The sequence below is a fragment of the Osmerus mordax genome, chromosome 6 (assembly GCF_038355195.1).
Source record: "Osmerus mordax isolate fOsmMor3 chromosome 6, fOsmMor3.pri, whole genome shotgun sequence".
Lineage (NCBI taxonomy): Eukaryota > Metazoa > Chordata > Actinopteri > Osmeriformes > Osmeridae > Osmerus > Osmerus mordax.
In genome coordinates, this window is record NC_090055.1 from 9,822,145 (window position 1) to 9,844,007 (window position 21,863).

At 44.5% G+C, this 21,863-nt stretch overlaps 2 protein-coding genes across 3 annotated transcripts; one reads left to right on the forward strand and one right to left on the reverse strand.

Moving 5' to 3' along the window:
• Nucleotides 1–5,994: 5,994 nt before the first annotated feature.
• On the reverse strand, nucleotides 5,995–18,877 carry atg5 (ATG5 autophagy related 5 homolog (S. cerevisiae)). 2 transcript variants are annotated; one of them, XM_067237598.1, is made up of 8 exons: nucleotides 18,834–18,877; nucleotides 18,201–18,354; nucleotides 17,546–17,673; nucleotides 17,043–17,121; nucleotides 16,749–16,911; nucleotides 15,178–15,272; nucleotides 10,170–10,287; nucleotides 5,995–6,230 (listed from the first exon to the last, which is right to left on the reverse strand). In XM_067237598.1, the coding sequence occupies exons 2-8, from the start codon at nucleotides 18,306–18,308 to the stop codon at nucleotides 6,094–6,096; spliced, it is 828 nt and encodes a 275-aa protein (XP_067093699.1). In that variant the 5' UTR covers nucleotides 18,309–18,354; nucleotides 18,834–18,877; the 3' UTR covers nucleotides 5,995–6,093. The 2 variants fall into 2 exon arrangements, with proteins under 2 accessions (XP_067093699.1, XP_067093700.1); XM_067237599.1 differs by having other exon boundaries at nucleotides 18,201–18,358; nucleotides 18,834–18,848.
• Nucleotides 18,878–19,153: 276 nt separating this feature from the next.
• On the forward strand, nucleotides 19,154–21,429 carry dctn3 (dynactin 3 (p22)). Its single transcript, XM_067238168.1, has 7 exons — nucleotides 19,154–19,331; nucleotides 19,560–19,644; nucleotides 19,778–19,864; nucleotides 20,043–20,126; nucleotides 20,308–20,366; nucleotides 20,540–20,599; nucleotides 20,848–21,429. The coding sequence occupies exons 1-7, from the start codon at nucleotides 19,230–19,232 to the stop codon at nucleotides 20,932–20,934; spliced, it is 564 nt and encodes a 187-aa protein (XP_067094269.1). The 5' UTR covers nucleotides 19,154–19,229; the 3' UTR covers nucleotides 20,935–21,429.
• The last annotated feature ends 434 nt before the right edge of the window (nucleotides 21,430–21,863 follow it).

Below are 21,863 nucleotides of genomic sequence, written 5' to 3' on the forward strand. Positions count from 1 at the left end.
CCTTGTCAAAACGAAAAACTCGGTCTTGGTCCTCTTCTGACTAAACAATTTTAATTTGAGCGTAGCATGATTCTTCTACGCTTCCAACATCGTAGTATTAGTATGAGGGAAACTTTTCTCTCAAACGTTGACACAGCAAGTTCCACTTTCTGAGCTTGTGTTCGTAACCATGTCACATCTGAACACACCGTGCTTTTCTCACAAGAGGGGGAGGAAACGGCCAACCTTACACCTACCAAGAGACCTCACAATGAAACCAGGTACCTTTGTATGTTTTACCGTAGAAATTCAAATAAATGTACATTAGAGGGAGGACAGTTGTATTGTAATCCTTTTGTCAACATGATCACTGATTATTTTCATGTGGAAAGACGGCAAATCATTTGTTCTTTCCTAGCTAGGGCTTTAGGCCTGCCTATACATTACATTACATTTATTCATTTAGCAGACGCTTTTTGATACATGAGGTATTCTTGAGTTATAGTTGGCATGCCTCATAAAATGTAGCGGGTCTGGACATTACACACATGCAAACTTTTAGCATTACACACCCAGTCTTAACCACAATAAATAAAACATCAGCATTGTTGTAGACAACACACACAGACGGATAGTGCATGAACTACTCTCCCTGGCTGATGCAATCCTTGATGATGCTTCAGGGACTATGACATTGTGCAAAACAGGAGGTGGGCTCATTTTGTCAAATTGGGATATTTTATTGGATTTTTGTTGTTGTTGCGTTTTACATGGGTCACAAGGAGAATCATTCAAAACACACACACACACATACACACGTACACACCACCTAATCTGATTTCCTCAAACCTATCGTTATCCCATCCCATGACAGGAAGTACAACCCCTTTTTGGCTATGCAAAGGGAAACCAGATGACAACCATGGTTGAGAGAAAGACATGGATAAGGACCAGAACGTGATGACCGGTTCATATGGACCGCAGGAGAAATGATGTACAACAGTACCGTCGGCCTATTGGTCCATACAACATGTGCGTAAAGTGTCTCACAGCTGTGGGGCAATACAGACTGCGGTCAGAGATTAAAGGAAAAAGGAAGAGGATTGAAGCTCATCTGTCCCAATGAGGCTGGCGGCTGAACCAAAATGGCTGCCGGGACTTTCTGCTGAGTCACTTACAGCCATGTGTGGGTGTGTGTGTGTGTGTGCGTCTATGTTCTTATCTTTTCTAAACACCGGAATAACGCAACTTCGGCAATGTTGTCAAACAGTTATGACTGCACTGAAAACCATAGAGAATTTTATACTAAATTTGTCGTCTGAAAGGTGAAGCCTAATTGATTTTCTTTAGGTGAATTCGGTGCCACGGCTGTTGAACACATCTCAACGGGAGATTTTCAGATTTGTAACAGAGAGCACTAGTCCATTCTTCTTTGGCTGTTGGTTACCATGTTGGAGCTGAAAGCGTGGCTGCCGAACACTGTCCTTTTTGTGACTTTTCCGCAAAACTGGCCAGTTGCGTTCTTCTCCATGTTGTCACTGCCCTCACCAGATGACACAATGAGATTGTCAGCGAGTGGAGAACCGAGAGCAATTAGTGTTCTGCTGTGTGAATTTACGAGCCACATGTGAGGACTCCGTTTATAAATGATTATGACCCTCCTTTACTTCCTGCCGACAAACACTCCTACTTCGCGTCCCTTCATCCTCACTCAATCAAACACTGTATGTGACACACATGCTCGATCACACACACACTTCCATTCCAACCCCCCCCTAATCCCTGTATCCAGTGTACATACACTCAAACGCACAAGCACACACTCATTCTAACACATTTTCCACGTGCCATATGGGAAATGGTCTCTCATCAACCACATCACACGCACACATGAGAACAATAACTGACATCAGTGAGACAGATTATGTATTATGTGTGAATGTAACCATGAGAGGCCGGGTTTAATGTTGAAAGTATTCAAGTGGATGAGTGTGTGTGTGTGTGTGTTGTGAGAGCATGCAATGTGCGCTGTCGCACAACAGAGGAGTTGGAAAAACACGTCCTATTTTGAGCAGCCAAGACATACTCAGGTCTGATGCAAACATTTGCCCCACTGCTTTTACTTAACTGACAGGATTACATGAGGAAGATTCTGTTACAAAATGGCCACCTAAAATAGCAGGAATGACTCAACATGCCCTATTCTCGTTTCTCAGGAACGAGAATTCTCAGAGATTTGCTAGATAAGTCCCATGTCTCAAGTCTAACAAGGTTGCTTTCTGAACACATCTGCCTGTGTGTAAATATGTGAATATTCTGTGTCTCCGTATGGCTAATGGCTTTCTTGTTGCATACACACACACATCAAGGAAGAGAGAACAAGAAAGAAATAGACCTCGACTAACTATAAAGTTCTGAAGTGACTCTCTCACTGGCACCTGCTTATTAGGGGCCAAGGTCAAGGAAAGGTTAGTGCCCTCTGTGTGACAGAGGGAGAAGTGGTGGGGGTGTGAGGTGACTGGAAATGAGAGTGCACCTCCAGGAATGAGTGCACATGGCCTTTCTAGGTGTGCCCCTGGCAAATAGTGTTTGCAGTTTGTTTGAATGAGAGATAAGGAGAGAGTGTTTTACTAAAATTTGGGAGGCGACATTGTTTTGTTGTCAGTGGAAGGAGTTGCTCTGAGAGGGGAGGGGTTGATTGTGCTGTGAGGACAGTTACCTCCAGTCACCTCGTATAACTTCACAAGGCAGAGTCCTGCGTGTCTATTTAACTGGCAAATCTACATCCCCACAAGAGAACGAGCAAGGAAGAGAGAGAAAAGCAGGTGAGCGGAGGACAAAGAGCGTAGCGGTTTTGCCGGCATCACAACAACCGTTTTAAAATCAGTTTAAGAATTTTTATAATTTATATTAACAGTGAATAAAAGTGAAGGAGGGAAGAGAGAGGGAGCAAATAGGAGAGTGACAGCGAGTAAGGGGAACTCTGTCCTTTTGGTAATGATACAAACTTCAAAGCCGTTTGCTAATTAAAAAGAGGCCAAACTCCCAACCCTCTGAAGACAAAGAGCAGGAGACGCGCTGGGCTGTTAGTAAATTATCCGTCCGACTAGTCACACAGGAACTGACTGTTCAGAATGTTCTGTTTTGACTTCCATGACGTTTCTTCTTGATATTTCTAGTGACAGCATGGTTGTGCAAAGCCCAACAGCCAGCAACTATAAAACATTTTCAGATTTTTGTATTTTTTTATTCAATGTTAATGCCACACAAAAACAAAACGTTCATAGCTTTGTGCAGACATAATTACAGTAAGTAGCAAAATACAGAAAAAGCAAGCCACAAAATATAGTTCATTTCGAGAATTCGAGATCAAAATATGAAACGGGGGGGAAAAGCACATTTGTGTTTGCTGCCTGGTTGACAGCAGAGAGCGCTGGCGAGGACTGGGTCAGATCCATGTGACTGAACCGCTCCTGGTTTGCTGTCCTCAGCATTACGACACGAGCCAGGAGAGACCAGGAAGGGCAGGTGGAAAAAAAGAATAACTACATAATGGGAATTCCCAAAAAATTTATACATAGATAAAGGAAAGTGTGTGTGTGTGCGATGGCTTCTTCGTCTCGTTGCTAAGGGAGACCTAACACAGCAACACTTGAGCCTCGTCATCCCTTGGCATCACAGCAGGGAAACGAGCGCAGGCGTGGGTGTGTGTGTTTGTTTGTTGAAGATGGAAACTGCAGCATTTGTAAACAAGCTTCCAGATGTAGACGTTAAGTGAGGAGAACAGAATTTGACCCCCAGCGGCTTTTTGGGGAGAAAAAGCCTCTCCCTCTCTCCCTCTCTCCCTCTCTCCCTCTCTCCCTCTCTCCCTCTCTCCCTCTCTCTCTCTCTCTCTCTCTCTCTCTCTCTCTCTCTCTCTCTCTCTCTCTCTCTCTCTCTCTCTCTCTCTCTCTCTCTCTCTCTCTCTCTCTCTCTCTCTCTCTCTCTCTCTCTCTCTCTCTCTCTCTCTCTCTCTCTCTCTCTCCCCTTCTCCTTCCCTCTGCCTCCCTCCTTCTCCACCTCCCTGGGCGATGGGCGAGGAATGAGGGGAATACAACTCATAGATTCCTCTAAATCGCTAATCATTCTCACGTGGGATCTGGCATCATCTGGTGTCTGATGGCCTGTGACTGCTCTCCCCCACAACCCCGTAACGTGTTAAACACGAACAAATGTGTGAGTGTGTCAGAGAGACTGCCTCTGTGAGCGTGGTTTGGTGGAATCTGGCAGGCGATGACTAGGAATAGTTTTTTTTTGTATAGCTAGAGGGAACTGTGGGAGTTTTGGGGGCCAGTGTCGATTGGGTAATGGATAGGTGTGCGGTTTCGCAGAATCCGGTACAAATCACTTTGTCGGTAAGTTTGTTGTTATGGTAATACACTTCCTGGGGATGGTGGGACCCAACCAATTATCGTCACACCAAGGTAGAGGTCATACCCCATGGCATGCTAAGTGACCAGCTGACCTATGACCTCTGGTCACCACCTTAACCCCGACAGGGGTCAAGAAGATGCTGCTGCATGACCAGTGGGGATGAACCAACCGGACAACCATAGCAACAACATCGCTGACCTGGGCAAAGAGAACGCCAGGCTGGTGACGGGTGAACAAACTGATCTCAATGAGGTCACAGAAAGACAGGGATCGAGTGAGAGAGAAGCTGGCCAAGGGACGTGCAAGGCCCTGAGCTTTCCGATCCAAAATGGCCGCCCCGTGAGCCGCGAGGCCGGTAAACTGTGCGAGAAACGTAACGGGAGATCTAAGGACCAGCCGCGCTCTGACACATCCACACAGTATGCTCTGCGTAACCAGAGACGGGTTCCTAACAGACAGTTGGGAATTCCCATAAAGACGGGCTGTGTCAGAAAGGCGGCACACGGTAGTGAACCACTCTGGAGTTCAACAGCTCATGTCTGGCATGCGAGAAACACTGACACACACACACACACACTGCACCAACTGCAATACCTCCACATGATCACCGAGCTCTGACTCGACATCATAAAGCCACCACCCTATCATCCTCGGCGCTGGGGGAGAGGGGGCGTGTCAGACACCAGGAAGTCTGTGTAGGGCTGGGACGATGCGTGATGTAACCACGACCGGCCCTCCCTCACAGGTCTTTAACACCAGCATGCCTACACACACACACACTCCAAATTACAGGCCTGGCTCCCGGTATGAGAAGAAAAAGACAGACAGGATTCCATTCGAACTTTTCACACCTTCGTAAGCCCCCCTTCATGCCCCTCAGGGGGTCTATAAATGATGTCTCTAATTACTGAACATCCACATGCACGTACACACACACACACACATCCCACCCCAAGGCTTGGCAGAGAGGAGATGGTGAGTTTAGTGGCCTCGTTAGCAGCGGGAGGAATGCTAACAGGCCATTAGAAAAGAGATGAGAGAGTATTGGCAGTAAATGACGAGAGAGAGAGAGAGAAAGATAAAGAGACAGAGATAAAAAAGGCAAGGTAACATTGCTGGGGTTCGGGAAGTGAAATCATGGTTTGCACTACTGCCGCATGTAACACAAGCATGTAAACTCTGTGGGGGGGGGGGGGGGGGGGGGGGGTTCAATGCATGTCCAGCCGTTTCTGCACATGACCCAGGTGGCCGAGAGAGCCTGCGGGCCTCATCTGTCTAAAACGGAGGAAAGGAGAAGTGAGACTAGCAGATCCCCCCCCCCTCTCTCTTGTCTGTTAGGGTCTTCTTCTCCATTCAGGAAAGTGAGTCCTCCCTCGTCCCCCAAACTAAGAAAGGAAGAAGAGAGAGGAAAAGAGGGGGAGAAAGATTCTCTCCGACCGGACCTCCTTTCGTTCGGTCGAGACTCCGCGCCGAGACTTCAATGTCGCATGTTGATGAGGTCACGCACATTTTGGCGCGACCCCCGCTTACATGATCTGCCCTCTGCAGCTTTCTCCCCCCCCGCCCCACCCCACCTCCAGCCCCCCGCCCCCCTCTCGCTCCAAAAGAGTTCATTTGTAGATCCTCCCCTTCCCGGGGCCCAGGGTGGGGTGGGCGTGGGATGGGGGGCTGGTGGGGGATGGCTGGCCAGTTGGCGGGCTCTCAGTCGCTGGGTGCGGGGATGACGCAGATGTGGAGGAAGTTGTCCGGGTGGCTGAGGTGTTCGCTCAGCCACTGCAACGGGGTCTCCAGCAGGGGCTCGATGCCGTGGACCACCACCTGATACCGCTTGGGCTCGTCTGCAGAGAGAGAGAGAGACACAGAGAGAGAGAGAGACTACATAACAGCTCATATCTGTACAGGTTTGCACAAGAAAGTTATTCATTTCTGTACTTCCGTCTAATATTCATAGACTCAGTGTGTGTGTGTGTGTGTGTGTGGGTTCACGTGGGCGTGCTTAACGACAGAGTTCATTCGCGTCTGTGTGTGTTACTGTTAGGTAACTGCCGGGGCGTGTGTTTAAGTCGGCCTTCTCACCCCGGCCTGACCGAGGCCTGTGGGGCTTGCGACAGACAGATCGATCAATCACAGTGATCAGGTCTGACCCCTCAGCGGCCCCAGGGGTCAGAGAGACACAGGGGTCAACGGACGATGACTGATGACACTCTCAGCGAGGATGTCTGCATCTGTTTGCTGAGTAGTGTGAGTTTGAGCGATACCCTTTAGTAGGGTGAACTACTTTATTAGTTCTTCCACTAAGGAGCAGAACTGAAGTGTCTGTATCTCGTGTGTTGGGAGAGGGTGGTAACTCTCTGTGTGTGTGTGTGAAACAAAATAAAAATAACATTTAGTTGTTTCAATGATGAGGTCCCATGTGTCAGCATGTTACTGGTGTCTCAGTATCTGAACCCCTCTGATATGACGTGGCAAAATGCCACAACCCCAGAGGTCAAAGGGCTCCGAGTGGGAGCGGTTACTGTCGGTTTGAGAAATGACACTCACTGACAGACACTGACCGTTTTATCCCAATTGCGCAAACGAAGACCTATGCCTTGCAGCCGACACGTAATATCAGAACTACCGTTTAACTGACATCCTCGGTCCCAGAGACGGGAGGGCGCCACACCCGGTAGCTACAAACTGTCTAGCATCTCCAAAGCAGACGTTTGTGACTTCAGAACTCCTTATGAGCAACCGTTCCTTTAAAATATAAACACCTGTAATACTGTATGTACGAGTACATATGCATACATATATTGTTATATACACATATTACATCAGTGTGTGTGTAAATATAATATATATATATATATATTCATTATGTTGGTCTTTTAAACTAATATACATGTGTGCCTGTATGTACTGCATGCATATATACATGTGTGTGTATATTTATTTTGCACGCCATTTAAGCCTATTTCTGCCATGCTGTTATGCTATAAGTAAACTAACTGCTCCATTGTGTGCCAGTACAAACGGGCATCCACAGTGCAGCTATAATGATCGACTGACACGATGCAATTCATATTGTGACCACACTTCTTCACTCTCTCCCTTCCCTTCCATGCAGACCAGCAGGCAGCTGGGCGGAGGGTTCCTAGAAGTCTCCGCCCTCCCAGGGCCGTGGGAGGAGGCGGGCGTGGGTGGGAGGAGAAAGAGAGAGGTGGGGTGGGACAGCCCCTTGCTCTCATTATGACAGCAAAGACATTTTCATCCAGCGGATACAAATACTATCTTTCAGCGCGTGCGCTCGTACAGTTCTAACACAGGAGAACGTTGTTGTTCCGGGGGACACACACACTCTCTCTCTCGTATGTTACTGTTTGGTCAGACTAGGGATGGAGGCTCAGGTGATTCATCTGTGGAGCTGGTTTGAAGGGTTATGAAAATATGTCATAATGGAAGGATTTCAACCACGAGACAGAGAGTGAGAGTGAAAAGAGAGAGAGACAGAGAGAGAGCGAGCGGATCAGGAAAGAGAGAGAGAGAGAGCGAGAGAGAATGAAAAGAAGGAAAAAAAGAGAGAGGGAGGGAGGGGATGAGGAAAGAGAGAGAGAGGAATGGCAGACTTATAGAGGTGTTTTCCCATCTGAAACACAGTTCTAATCACTGCCATGCACACCAACACAATTCCAAAATAAACCCCAAAATGATATATATACACATGTCCCGAATCATGTCCATGAGACATCTGCAAACAACAAACATGGGCAAAAATCCCAATCATTGTTTGCATGGACACACACACACAAACACCCCCCACACCCTCTGTGGCTGAGTCTTGCACCATTAGTAGGATGTCTTGTCACTTAGGCATACCCAACCCTCATTGAACAGGATCACACCAGCCAACAGCAAGACTGTTGTATTGGACTAGCTAACCAGCACACAGACACATACCACAGGCTCGACACTAATCTGTATCGCCAATAACCTTCAACACATTCCGCAGGTAAAGAAGACCAGTTTAGCTCCAAGACTTCTACGGGTAAACGTTTGAGATTTTGTTTTCGAGCAGTCTTTGGGCAACACATATTAAAAACACAAACATAAAAAAATACCCTTACTGGAAATCTGTCATTAACCCTTCTCGATTCCACATCAAGCAACACCTCACACACCCCAACACCCACGGTCCTCCATTCAAAGCCACCACAGAAACTCTGGCCACCCCCGGCCTGTTTGATGAGCAGAGAGGGGTGTATGGCGTAGGAAAAGCAGCCCTAGGTTTTCTTCAACACCGTGGGCCGTACCATGAATAGGTTATAACGGGGGGGGGGTGGGGGGTGACGCGTGGGTCTGTCTCTCAGGGGATTTCTGCCTTTACTATTCATTTTAAATACCACCAAGAAACTTGGTTTCCTTCATCCAATCCGCAACCGAAAGAGGACCCTGCGAGGGGGAAATTTGCGGAAGGCTCCCGGATTGAGAAACAAACTCGTGTTTCCAAAACAAGCGTTCCGGAGAGCAGGAATCCACCCCTACGAGGCCTGCGTCATGCCAGGGTCCGTTTCCATCACCCCTGGCCGTGTTTCTCCCTGAACAGACACAGCCGTACCATGTTCGACACACACGCACACACACACACCTGGGACCAAACAAAAACCGCACCAGGGCTACGGTAGACGTCACAGCTGACCGCTAATCACAATAACATGTTGACGCCCGGCTTCCAACGTGGGCCCCGAGCGCAACTCAGACCCGATACTGCACGACTCATCTGAAGAGTTGTCCATTCGTCGAGCAGGGGAATCCCCTGTTCGAGTAACTCTTGCTTGCTTCGATTAGAGCTCGAGTTTGGAGGTTCACACGGTTCCTCAGGGGTCATTGACGTGCCGCTAGACAAAACTGGAGGAGTCTGTTTAAAGAGAGCTGGCCTTTGATCTTGTGAAGCATCACAGGGAGGAGTATGGGGAGCATTCTTGTCCGATGGGTCCATGATGCTGGGGGGTGGGGGGTGGGGGGGGGTCTCCCGACAACTCTGCCGGGAAACAATGCTACCATCATGGCGCTTCAATAGACCTCGACCGCCGCTAATCCAAAACACGCCGCCATAATCCCCGCCCTATCGCTGACTCTCATCTACCACGCGAGGAAGAGAGGGAAACCAAACAAACGACCGGAGACAAAGCGGCACTTTCGCCTTCATCGTGCGGCCCTGCTCCCCAAAACACGGTACGGTGCGGGGACAAACAGAAAACGTGGAGGGCAACAGCAGGGGTGAGAACAGAGAGAGAGTGCGAGGGATGCCCGAGGGAGGAGAAAAGAGAGAGATTAAGAGTTCAGCCATGCAGGTGGGGATCCTGCGGGCGGTCTGTTCCTCAGGTCCATTGTCATCTTATCTGCTTCCTTTACACACCCCCACCCCCCGCGCCAGACGCTACCTGTTTAGGCTGGCTCCCTCCCCCCTTCTTTCTTCCATTCTATCCTCCCCTCAGTCACTCGGTCTACGTTCTCTCCACCCTTCTCCACTTTTATCTCCGAAAGGCAATCTTCCACATTCCTCCTCGACCTGTGTAAATAAAATAACCTGAAAGGTGTCTTTTCTTTGCAGACATCCTGAAGGGAACAGAGGATCCCTTTGAGGATGCAGGAAAACACGGCTGCCTTAGTTATTCGTGGCAAATGAGGTTAAAAAGTATGGCATTGGATGGTGAATGCGGTAATGGCAGTGTCATGAGAGTCGCAGTGTGTGAACGTGTGACTGTGTATATGTGTGTGTGTGTGTGTGTACGTACCATCGTGAGATATGGCTGTGGGATACACCCCCTTCAGCAGATCCCCCAGCGTGTGTGTGTGGCCATCAGGTGAAACAGGGCGAAACAGCTTCTGAATGAATGGTCTGTCACTCATTGTCTACACAGAAGCAGAACACACAAACATGTTAGAACGATCCCAAAATGTCCGGATCCTATTTTCAGGTTAGTATGAGGGAAAAGTGAGAGGTTTTGTGTGAGGATAATACTCGAGAGTCAACACAAGTAAAGCAGCATGCAACCAAAGGGGCTGAAAAGTGATGAATAGTGTCTGGATTGCAATATGGAGGATTTTCATAATCGGCCCGAAATATGTGAGAGAAAAAACGTTAACCCCCATGTTTGATGCCTGTAAGCCTATAATGTATCTGTTGGCAGAGTAGAAGGGCCGACTCCTTTCCCTCTCTTCTTTATTGGGCCAGTGTCAGATTAATTTGATTATGCCTAATAAATGTGGGGTTTCAATGGATGGAGCTTTTAAAACTTGAGTTTGAGCACACCAGAGCAGCATGCTGGTCAGCTCCAGGCTTCACCGTCACCGTTGGCACAAGTCATCATAAATATATCAGTACAGCGAGATACAAAACCCCTAGCCTTGGAGGTGACAAATGGCGAGTCTGACATATAATAGGAACTAATCATGGTCCTGTGAAAAGGAAACCGGCGACGAGATAGCTCGAGTAACGGAGCTGTAACTAAAACCGTCGTGCGCCAGGTAGGGAAGGTGGCTCAAAAGGCGCGAAGATCGTTCTCAGATTACCAGAAAGAGTGACTCACTCCCAGGAAGCGCGGGTTTCGTGCGGGATTATCTAGAAAGCCGGAGCGGAGAGAGTGCGATAAGTGACAGCTACTTCGTTGCATATTTAAAACCGCTGTTAATAATTGATACAGGTACCATACAAAGAGGGGGCCACTGATCCAAGGAGAGAAGCGCGATACTCTTGGACGGCGACACTTTCTTTTCAGTTTGCCTGACACCCAAGTTGGCAGAGCACCACATGGTAACACCGAGTGGTGGCCGTCATTAGCATTACGACGTTGAGGGGTCAGGTGAAAAGAGACTCGCTCTCCCCCAGCACGTAGTGCGGCTCAGACTTAATTGCCCGTGTGGATTCAATCCGCCTAAGTAAAACTGTATAGCTGAGGCGCACGTCAATCAATCGGCCAACGAATTTCCAAGTAGCCTAAGACCTAATGTGAGGGATCTTTTTTTTTCCACTGTGCAAATTTGGCAAATTCAAAGTAAATTTTTTGAGGCCTTGAAATGCACGTCGATTTGGTTCACATAATTCGATGCCCCCTATAGCCCAAGTTTTAGACCTATCACATCTCACAGAGGGCCCACTTCTATCATTCATGGCACATGTGACTCATGAGAAAATATGTTTTAGCACCGCTGGTAACCGTGTCATCTTCAAATGGCATTTATATTCCTAGAATGCTAAAATGAGATGAGATACTTTAAGACCAGAAGAACTGCATTAAGCTTCAGCCAGAAGCAGGCCCAGTGTGCGAATTACGGGGGGGTTTTCGGGGGGTCTGACCCCCTCGATTAAGGCTCGGACCCCCCCCAAAAGAGGTAAAAAACACAGGTCGGGGGGGGGGGGGGGGGGGGTCGATACATTAATATATCGTTCTTACCTGTAATCGTTAATATCACAATATAGTTACCATATTCATTCAATAACATGTTGTCGATACACAGAAATTTTGACTTTATGGCAGGGAATATCACACACTATTACACTGACTGCTATAGTCAAAATTCACTCAGAGTGACCAATGCCCAATAAAACTCAAGAAACACCACGCGCGAGTGACCAGGCAGTGTGCAATACAGAAGCTTGTTGAATCACCTCAGTGTAGCAGTGCGTTCTGCGTGGTGAGAAAGTGCAAGAAAGGCAAGTTTGCTATCTAATACCCCAAAAATCTGTCACAAATGTATTTGTAATGGAAATTAGCTGTAGAATATTCACAAGAATGTTAACGATATAAATGACTACAAACAATAGTGTTTGTAGTTTTAGTAGTGCGTTCGTGTGTGCCATTGTCGCAGTGGCGGTTCTACATTGAATTACACCCAGGGCGAGACACCCCCCTTTGTATACTTTGTCACGAAATATAGTTGTAGCAAATAGCAAATGTTCGTCTTTGAAACTACCTACAGATTTGAAAATTCCGTTGGCTAATTACAGGGCCTAACCTAAATAATGAAAATAAATAATAACTGAACTTGTAACAGTTTTGTTGCAAAGCACACTATTATGGTGAAATGTTATCTTGTGTTTGTTGAGTTAAAACCGAAATATTGTTGTTGCATAGCAAGCATCATAGCAAAAAGGCTAACAAACGTAAGAGTTAGCCTATACCCATTTTTTTTTCAATTCGCCATTTCACACAATAAAAAAAAACTAAAATGTGCAGGAACTTTAGGCCTATATTTATAATATTATGAATTGTCCGTTCCATTTGGGAGACCCAGTCAGGTGAGCTGTCTGTCCCCCTCCCCTTTTTTCACACAGCTTCTGTGCACGGCACCTTCTCAGCAAGCAGGGGTGCCTGCAGCTGCCTGAAGGGGGCGCCAATTTGCCAATTCCCCACACAGTGAAATGATAGAAAAGAGAAAACCGCTTCGCGGCGCAGAGATTTTTATTTATTTTATGCTCGTGCGCCCCCCACGTGACATGAAAAAATGCCCGGTCCGCCCGTGCCTAAAACCGCCCCTGCATTGTTGTGCCGTTTACTTGGTTGGGGCGGCGGCAGGGGTGAACTTCGTCCCGGGGGGACGGACGGGACTGAGTTGACCCCCCGATTGTCATTGTATAATTCGCACACTGAGCAGGCCTGTCATGTTTTAATGTAACCTAGCAACAGGCAACATCGTTTTCACTTTCCAGGTGACTCTACCTCGGGCACTCTAAATCATGCAGTCCTGTCATTTTTGGAACTGGAAAACCAGCGGCCTTACTAGATTGATCCGCGCAGTTAACAGGGCGCTCAACGGATCACTTAAATCACATGCGCGCACAATCTCCCTCTCTCTCTTTTTTTCTTCTCTCTCTTTCTCTCTCTTTCTGTGTTTAGTAAGGGCTACACACCCCGATAGCAGCGCAGCCTAAGCGGAAGTATGAGCTCTGTTATTTAGAGTCAATGTTGTCATTAATCCCGTCTGCATCAAAAGCAGCACATGTTATTTACACTAAAGACAGCCATCTGTCTTCGGAGGGGGGCATCTAGACTGAAATACAGTCATCACTGGCGACTTCGGTATCCGGACCCGGACAGCTTGGTCCTTCCTCCATTCTTACAGCGGCCCAAATTTCTGTCTAGACACAAGGATTCCTGTTGCGCATGGAGCGTCTGCGGTTTTGGAACCACTGACTTTAATTTACACTTATGTCTGTGTTATTGTAGGCTGTTTTTAATTCAAGGGTAAACTACGTTTTTGGACAAATGTTTTTATTTGTCTTTAATATTTTACTTATTTTGGTTGATTATCATTTAGCTTGCTGTGGGAAGTTTTCCCCCTGGTGAAAACATACTACGCTACTGCATTTTTGACAACTCATTTAGGGACATTTCTAACCAGCCCCAACAGGTCCTAATTCGTTTATTCGTTTCTGTAGAGGGAGGGGTGTTAGCACCCAGGCAAAAGTTGCCGTAGACAACACATTTAACCAGGTAGGCTACACTACAAATGACTGCGGTTCATTCAATGAAATGTCTTAAAGGCCTACTCGGTATAGAACAGACGACCATCAATGGCGCTTAAGGCACGCGTGCTGTTGTGCAGATGCTTGTCTCAGTAAATCGACGAGTCCAGATCAACTGCAGTCCCGACCAAATAAGGCTAGACAGTAATTGACACTTTGAATCCTTTTCAGGAAATGTCACCCGAGTGCGTCCGTTGCATGGTGCAGGAGAGGACAGCCGTGCCAAATACATTCATGGTTCATCACAAACCACTTTAAACAATGAAAGGTTGACGATAATAGGCTATCATGATCAAGTCATCATTGAACAATTTATATAGCTGCATAAGTGATTATCATATAGACTATCTCAAAGCTTAACTAGCAATACAAATAACAGCATTTAACTTTAGCAACAAAAAAATATATATATGTTTGCATGTTTTTTATGTTAAAAGTTTATATTTAAAAGCAGTTATCTTCATGGTTGTTTTGACCGTGTTCATGAGTGGGCTACTTTCCAAGAAAGGGTTAGGGTTGTTGTAAGCTATAGCGCCATAAAACAAAGTAATGATTTTTGAACAGAGCAGATAATGTTGCCATTTGACCACACCAGTACTACTCATGGTGTGTAGTGCCACCTAGTGTACATATCACTATTTAGTCCTGACATAATAGTGAACTTTTGAGTTAATTACACATGTTCACTATGCATGTGACACATTTACAATACACAAACACATTCAGAGCAAACATGTGTATTAATTGTGTGTGTGTTTTGCTAATCAAATGTTCAACAGTTTAAATGTTTCTGAATTCGGAAAAAAAAATTAGTTCTCAAAAAAGACACTCCTCCTGCCACAGTCATAACTTTTGTCAAACATTACTGTGTAAGTAATGCCTGATAATTTCTCACAAAAACGATTTGCCATAACAGAATATTTTGTGTGACATGACAATGCTCTAAACTCAAATTTTTCAACTCTGAAGTGGGACTGTGGGACTTTCCCAGCAATGACCACATACTAGTGGTGTGATGTCATAGAGCTGTGATACCCCAGTGTGTTAAGTTGTGTTGTCATACGACAGTGATACCACATTGTGTTAAGTCGTGTTGTCATACGGCAGTGATACCACAGTTTGTTTAAATTGTGATGTTATACAGCAGTGATACCAGCGTATTAAAGTTGTGACGTCATACAGCAGTGATATCCCAGTGTGTTCATGTTGTGATGTCATACAGCAGTGGTAACCCAGTGTGTTCATATTGTGAGGTCATAGAACCAACTGGACATTACCAGGTATATTCTGAACGGAATGTAACGGAATCCGCCTTCGTCTGTGGGATACTCCATCAGCTTACGGTTCATGGCCCAGAACTGGTCAAACTTATCTGAGGAACACAACCACATGGTAATATGAAGTAATGTGATGCCCAGAACTGGTCAAACTTATCTGAGGAACACAACCACATGGTAATATGAAGTCATGTGAGGCCCAGAACTGGTCAAACTTATCTGAGGAACACAACCACATGGTCACATGAAGTCATGTGAGGCACAGGTCCAATGTGGAGAAAATCCAGCAAATGCTTTGAAGTCCAAAACACATTGTACTATTTAATTCTGGACAATGAAGTCCTTTGTGTCTTTTCAAAGCTGTGAATTGACTACATGTAAAAGTCAGAGCACTAAAAGGCATTCACTGGGGAAATAAACACAATGTCTGGAAGCTGGGAGGCAAATGTTTGTTTCAAACTCCACTTCTCTCACTTTCACATATCAACATCTTTTTTTTTTTACCTGTCTCTCATTGTTTCTAGTCTACTTTGGGTATGGAAACCAAAGTAAATGTTCTTTTGGTTTTGGGGAAAGTGAAAAAGTCAAACTGTCACAAGCAGCTGAGAGAAACAGGTCTGAGTTGAACCTTTTCAACTGTGACCATTTACCGATGTTTTCTATACCCAGTGAGTTTCTAACCCACATCATACACACATATGTTTTTATCACAGATCGCACATAAGATCATACGGTACAGATCATAGTGCTTCATTAAACTCTGGATCACTGAAGGGGGATCACTGTATGCTTAAAGATGACTATATTTCATTGGTGGAAGAGGAGATGAAACCAAAGATCATATTGTTAAGAACAGTGTGCTTTTTAGTGATGCATCCCAACTGTGTGGATTCTCACAGACACCTGATAATTTTTCTTGTAAACCAGGTTGATTTAGCTGAAGCCATCATAGAGAAGAAAATATTTTGTCTGAACCCCCCCGCCCCCCGACACAAACACATACCTACCTTAATTTCATACCACCCACCCCACTTTCACATCTATGGTACGGCCCACTGAGCTCAAAGCTAAAACTACTCTCAGTTTCAAGAGCAAATCCCCTCTCTGCTGATCACATGGGTGGGCTGAGAAGAGAGTGCTGGGGTGGGCTGGGTTTCTGTGGCTGTTAGGAAATAGAGTTGTGGAAGCGTAAACATGCAACTTGAAGCACTTGAACGCGCCACCATTGTCGTGACAGACTCCCTTCCTTACTGGTAAAAGTATACATATATCCTGTCGTCCTCCTGTTGATGGCTGTCACTTATCTTAGCAGTTGGAAGTGTGTATTTCATCATGTGTCGCGTTTGTGTTACAACTAACACCAGGTCCAACACACTATGAATGTTTCACCAATCTGAAAACCCATACAGACTCTGGAGGTTTTTCTACATATAGGCCAAGCTGACGACATGAGTGTGTGTATGCTCTACTCCCTTTTCCATTTCCATCATTTCCTTTTCATTGTTTTCCTATGTTTTGTACACTGAGCCAATCATTGCGTGATTAAATCAATTGTGTGATAATCTGCTCACCATTCTGCAGGCCCATCCACAGCTGTTTGTGGTCCTTCTTCTGCATGTCGTTAATGACCTGGCTCTTGTGTTTGAGTGCGTCAGCCTCCTTGATGCTGGACATGAAGTGGGCCTCGATCACAGAGTTGGATAGGCAGTGGAGAAGGTCACGTTCCGGAAAGTTCTACCACAGGACACACAAAATAATCATTTTTGATCGCTGACAACAGTCTTTGCACTATAATTGGACATTTACTGTACTCTACTGCTGTCATGCTCCAGTTCTCAACCTGTAACATTCATTGTCTGCCATACCTTAAAATGCAGAGTGATGCTCCAGGGTAGTGCTGTGTTCGATGCATGGAGGTCAAACAGAACACCAATGGGATAGTGCCTGGGTTAAGGTCAAACATGGCAACATTGTGTAAGCTAGCGTTTCATTTGGCAATTTGACATGTCACAACTCCCCCCAGCTACTCATTTTGCTGTTCTAGGTTATGCTGCCATGCTGTGGCTGAAATTGGTAACTACATAACACTGTGGCTTGTTTTTATTATAGAGTTGATGAGTCAGGGACTGAATTGTAGTTTCTCTCAACTCTCTTCACTGGGGTTACATTCCTATAGCACATGCTCCTATGGCATACTGACCCCTCTACACACCCTCACTAATTCTGTGACATGTTTGATAGTTAAGTTGATGCCAGACATACAGAATGTGTAGATAATGTAAAAGGAACACAAAAGTAAAGAGAGATGAACATATGGAAGTGCATACAATAATAAGGCGCACACATGAACACATCTTCCCCCACCCACCATTTGAGTGGTGTTCCTTCATATTCAAACCACATCTCCTCCACATCCTCCGCCTTCAACACTTTCAGGAAGTGCTTCTTCACCTTGTCAGTGACCAGCGTGAGGTAGCTCACTCTGGGCAACAGGAGCTGAAGACAGCAGGGACAAAAAATAAAAACATAAATAAAACAAGATTACTGTATATTTACATTGACATTTATGCATTTAGCAGACGCTTTTATCCAAAGCGACTTCCAAGAGAGAGTTTTACAAAAGTGCATAGGTCACTGATCATAACAACGAGATAGCCCCAAACATTGCGGGTAGCCAAACATGATGCATACATTGTGAAAACCAAATAAGTCCCAAAGGGAAGAACAATAAGAGCATGTAGTTAGACAAGTTACAATTAAACAGCAAGAACCTCAAAAGTGCAAGAGTGTACCTGTGGGAAAAAAGCAAGCAACAATAATACATTTCACGGTGAGTACAATAATTTTAAGACAGTTACAACAAACCAACAAGTCTCTCAATAAGAGACATTGTGATCCTGGAGGAAACTAACATCAGGTATATGGTATTAGAATGTGTTTGGTATTAAGTTTTTCTGTGTGCTCATACAAACATTGCGACGTATGTGTGCACTAACGTTTTACCACAACGCAGGAGTACTTACATAGAACGGTTCAGGCTCTCTCTCGGTGACCTCATCCTGATGCAAGGTGAAGCAGGTAGGAATCCGACCAAACCAAACATCTCGCAGCACATCCTTGTCATCTGCCATTCTGACGTCGCTCCCAGAGGCACATAAAGAATGTCTTTTGTATAACCTGTCTTACGGCAAAGATAAATTGATTGCATTGTCTGTCATTTGTTTGTACGTTTCAGACGTTCAGCAAAACAAAACTGCAAAGTGACAACGCTGCATGTCTTTAAAGACAAGTTTAAATAGCTAACAAGTCAAATACAGACAAACATCCACGACACTGATGTGTAATTCCCACATACTACTGATTAATTGGGTGTTTGATCTTAAACAAACATTATGGGAAAATGCAATATTGGCAAAACACTGTAGCCCACTCACAACTGCGTGATGTCTGATAGCTTAGCTCAGTGAGTTAGTAGCTGTGTAGCATAGTTAGCATAAATAGCTAAACAGCTATCTAGCTAGCTCAATACATTTCTCAGGAGGATTAATATGGGCTTACTGCCAGAGAACCCTCGCAACTTCTTAATTCAAACGTTTGTCATGCTACGGGTTACTATTTATATCTAGAAAATGGGACAAATATGGGTTAAATCTTACTGTTCTGATGCGACTGCTGTTAGATCCAGGCCGTTTTGGTTGGGACTGTCACATTCGCCTGTCAAGGAAAACATACAAGACTATTTCCTTCTTTTGCTGTCATGTGTCTCCAGCAGTGGTGACATCCAGTGCATGTTATTGTGTACTGCATTGATCACTGGCCGTTACGTTGGCCAATGCGTTATTATAAAAATAATATAAAAAGTTTATTTAGTTTATTTTTTTCTCCTTAAACGTTGTACTTTCTGTACTTGATGAATCTACATTTTAAAGTCATTTCGACATAACGGCGTAACGTAGACATTATGCGACGCTAGTTTTCTACGTCATTCCAAATCTTCGTTCAGTCTTCTTTTGGAGATAGTACTAGAAGCTAACAAGGTAACTGTATACAAAATGGACAAAACAATTGAAATTGATAACCTGGAGATGCGTCTACAAGCGATGGAAAATCGCATATACGGTGAAAGAAGAACTAGGGGAGGGAAACCCGTCAAGGTTGGTCCAAATACTCGATTGAATTTGTGTGAACGCCCTTTTACATCGTTAGCTGTTAGCAGATAGCATCACATTAGTATTGCTTTCAAATCGTAGATGTCCTTTTATTGTGTTGCGACATAATACTGTAAAAAGAAGCACCAGTGGTTTAATGTAGCTGAAATGTGATTCAAATTATATATTCTTATTCGTACGCCAAGGTTGTAAATGTCTTGATTCATTCCCTAGTGCGCTGAATCCCTCACCAGAATTCAAGCTGCCTTAGGTAACACTGCTAACAAGAGAGAACGGGTTAAAATCCTGCACAAGAAAAGTAAGTCATCTGCGCTCTTTTGGTTTGTTGGTGTTAGTGAACTGCACAACTAACTGGACAATTGTTAATTTAAAGTACTAGTAGTGTTGCTGTATTATATTATGTCGAAACCCCGTTACTCTTCTCTATGCAGTTGAGGACCTGCTGAAATATCTTGACCCCCAGTTTACTGACCATATCACAGTTCCTGATGCGATGAAACTCGAATTTATACTGGCTGGTAAGAAGCAAGTAGACTAAAATGTGTGTCTATTTGTAAATATACATATATAGTCATGTGATTTGGCTCTCTAACTGGCTAACGTTTGTTGTGCATGTGTTGTCCAGTAAGATACCGTATGTGTAGTAGTCACATCTGTAGACATCTTTCTCACAAATGTCTTTGTTTGTGCCCACAGAGGAAGACTTCCTGGTTTCCCAGGCTGCCCTTCTGGAGCAGGTCAGCAATCTCCAGCCTCTACTGGACAGCAACTACATCAGAGGTCAGTAGCACATACTTGCCTGTAACCATTTACCATATAACATTATTGCTATCCTTTTTATTCTTCTTCAGCTAGTTTCATACACAGGTGTTCAAAACAATATTCTCTATTGTTGTGGATTATTTATATGCCCATTGAGCAGAATCTTTTTTTGGGGGGGGGGGGGCTGGCTTGTCCACAGATGTACCAGAGCATGCCACCAAGTTGCAGCGTCTGTCTCAGATTCACATCAAAGAGCAGGTATGAAACAAACACACACACATTAAAAACCGTTTTCAAAGCACATCATATGTCTGCTTACATTTCTGGTTTTTCTGTTCTTGGATGAATTTGCATACACATTGAAACTAAGAATGACCATATTCTAAACTAAGAGTCTATGCAATACCTTCTTGACTTTCTCTTTTACAAAGGATCAAACTGAAGCCCAGTCCTTGGAGGTCAAGAAACTGTTTGAGGAGTACAATAAAATGGTATGCTTCTTTTTTATTTATTTAAAGCCTGATTATAAAAAAAGTGAAAATGTTATAAATGTCAACTGTCAATACATAAGTCACATATTGACTAAACTGTCAAGACATGTACAACAAAGAGATGAGTATGTTTAGTTTTTTTACTGACTGGAATGGCCTTCTAGTCACTGCTCTAGTTAACTTCTAGAGTGTACATGCTAGTGTGTATGTCCCACGCTGACCTTTATGAACTTTGACTCCATTTGCAGATGTTCCTGTTGTCCAAGCAGTTCACCCAATGGGACGAGAGCCTGAGGAAAGTTGAGGAGGCTAAAGGCATCCGGCAAGTGGAGTAACGACCATGATGGTTAAGAAGATGGTCATGACGCTGTCATTTAGGTGTCCTACATCTAGCTTGTTTGGTAAAAGATGATACCTAGCCTCAAATCTGAGATCAAAATACTCTGCACCTTATCCTAAGATTCACCTTTTGAGGTATGAGTAGCTAAATTGATTTGACATCTGTGGTGAGGGTCATCATGCGCTTGTTCATTGTGGTTTATTTTACCCTATGAGACATAATATTTATTTCCAGTTAAATGCACTTGGATAGTTTTTCTTTGCTTTGTGACTCAGACATTCCAACCCTGATATTCTTCTGCAAGCAGTCACAAGACCTCCCTCTCCCCCCTCAGTCTGTTTGGATGTTCAGTCTGAATGTCATGAGGATTAGACTAATAACCAATCACACTAGCCTTACTCCTTCCCTCAAAGTTCTGGTTTAAAATGGTTTTATAAATGCATGTCTGCAAAATGTAAAATCACTGCAATAAAGAAATGACTTAATTGAACTGTTTTCCATTGTTTTCTTGTAATCATTTTTATTAGACAAAAAAAGTGTTTAAAAGTTAATATTCAATGTTGAATGTGTTGAGCATGATTATGTGAGCATCTCGCATAGATGCTTAGATGCTTTCTCTATCTGATTTGTGAAGCATCAGAATTCAGTTTATTCGCCATGTATGTTATACAAACACGGAATTTACTGTGGAAGGGAGGTGCAAACACTAAACATATACGAATCTTAAATTAAGTAAAGGTACAGAAGTTTAACTATTCCTAAGAACTAAACAATCTAAGAATAAAACAATTTAAATTCTAGAGAGGGTACAATTTCTGGGGAAATTGTAGGGTGTGCTTGCTTGCGTCGGTTGCACAGGGGTCCGTTTTTGAATGAAATTTGATTTCCCCAGATTTCTGATTTCTGTATATTTTATATGAAAAT

Excerpts from the sequence above, each read along its gene's own strand:
- atg5 (XM_067237598.1), bottom strand. The coding sequence starts at position 18,308 with ATGGCAGATGACAAGGATGTGCTGCGAGATGTTTGGTTTGGTCGGATT. Across the intron at positions 15,273-16,748 it reads GTGGATGGGCCTGCAGAATG|ATAAGTTTGACCAGTTCTGG; the intron begins GTGAGCAGATTA and ends TGTGTTCCTCAG. Across the intron at positions 6,231-10,169 it reads CACAGCCATATCTCACGATG|ACGAGCCCAAGCGGTATCAG; the intron begins GTACGTACACAC and ends CTCTCTCTGCAG.
- dctn3 (XM_067238168.1), top strand. The coding sequence starts at position 19,230 with ATGGACAAAACAATTGAAATTGATAACCTGGAGATGCGTCTACAAGCG. Across the intron at positions 20,127-20,307 it reads GGACAGCAACTACATCAGAG|ATGTACCAGAGCATGCCACC; the intron begins GTCAGTAGCACA and ends GCTTGTCCACAG. Across the intron at positions 20,367-20,539 it reads AGATTCACATCAAAGAGCAG|GATCAAACTGAAGCCCAGTC; the intron begins GTATGAAACAAA and ends TCTTTTACAAAG.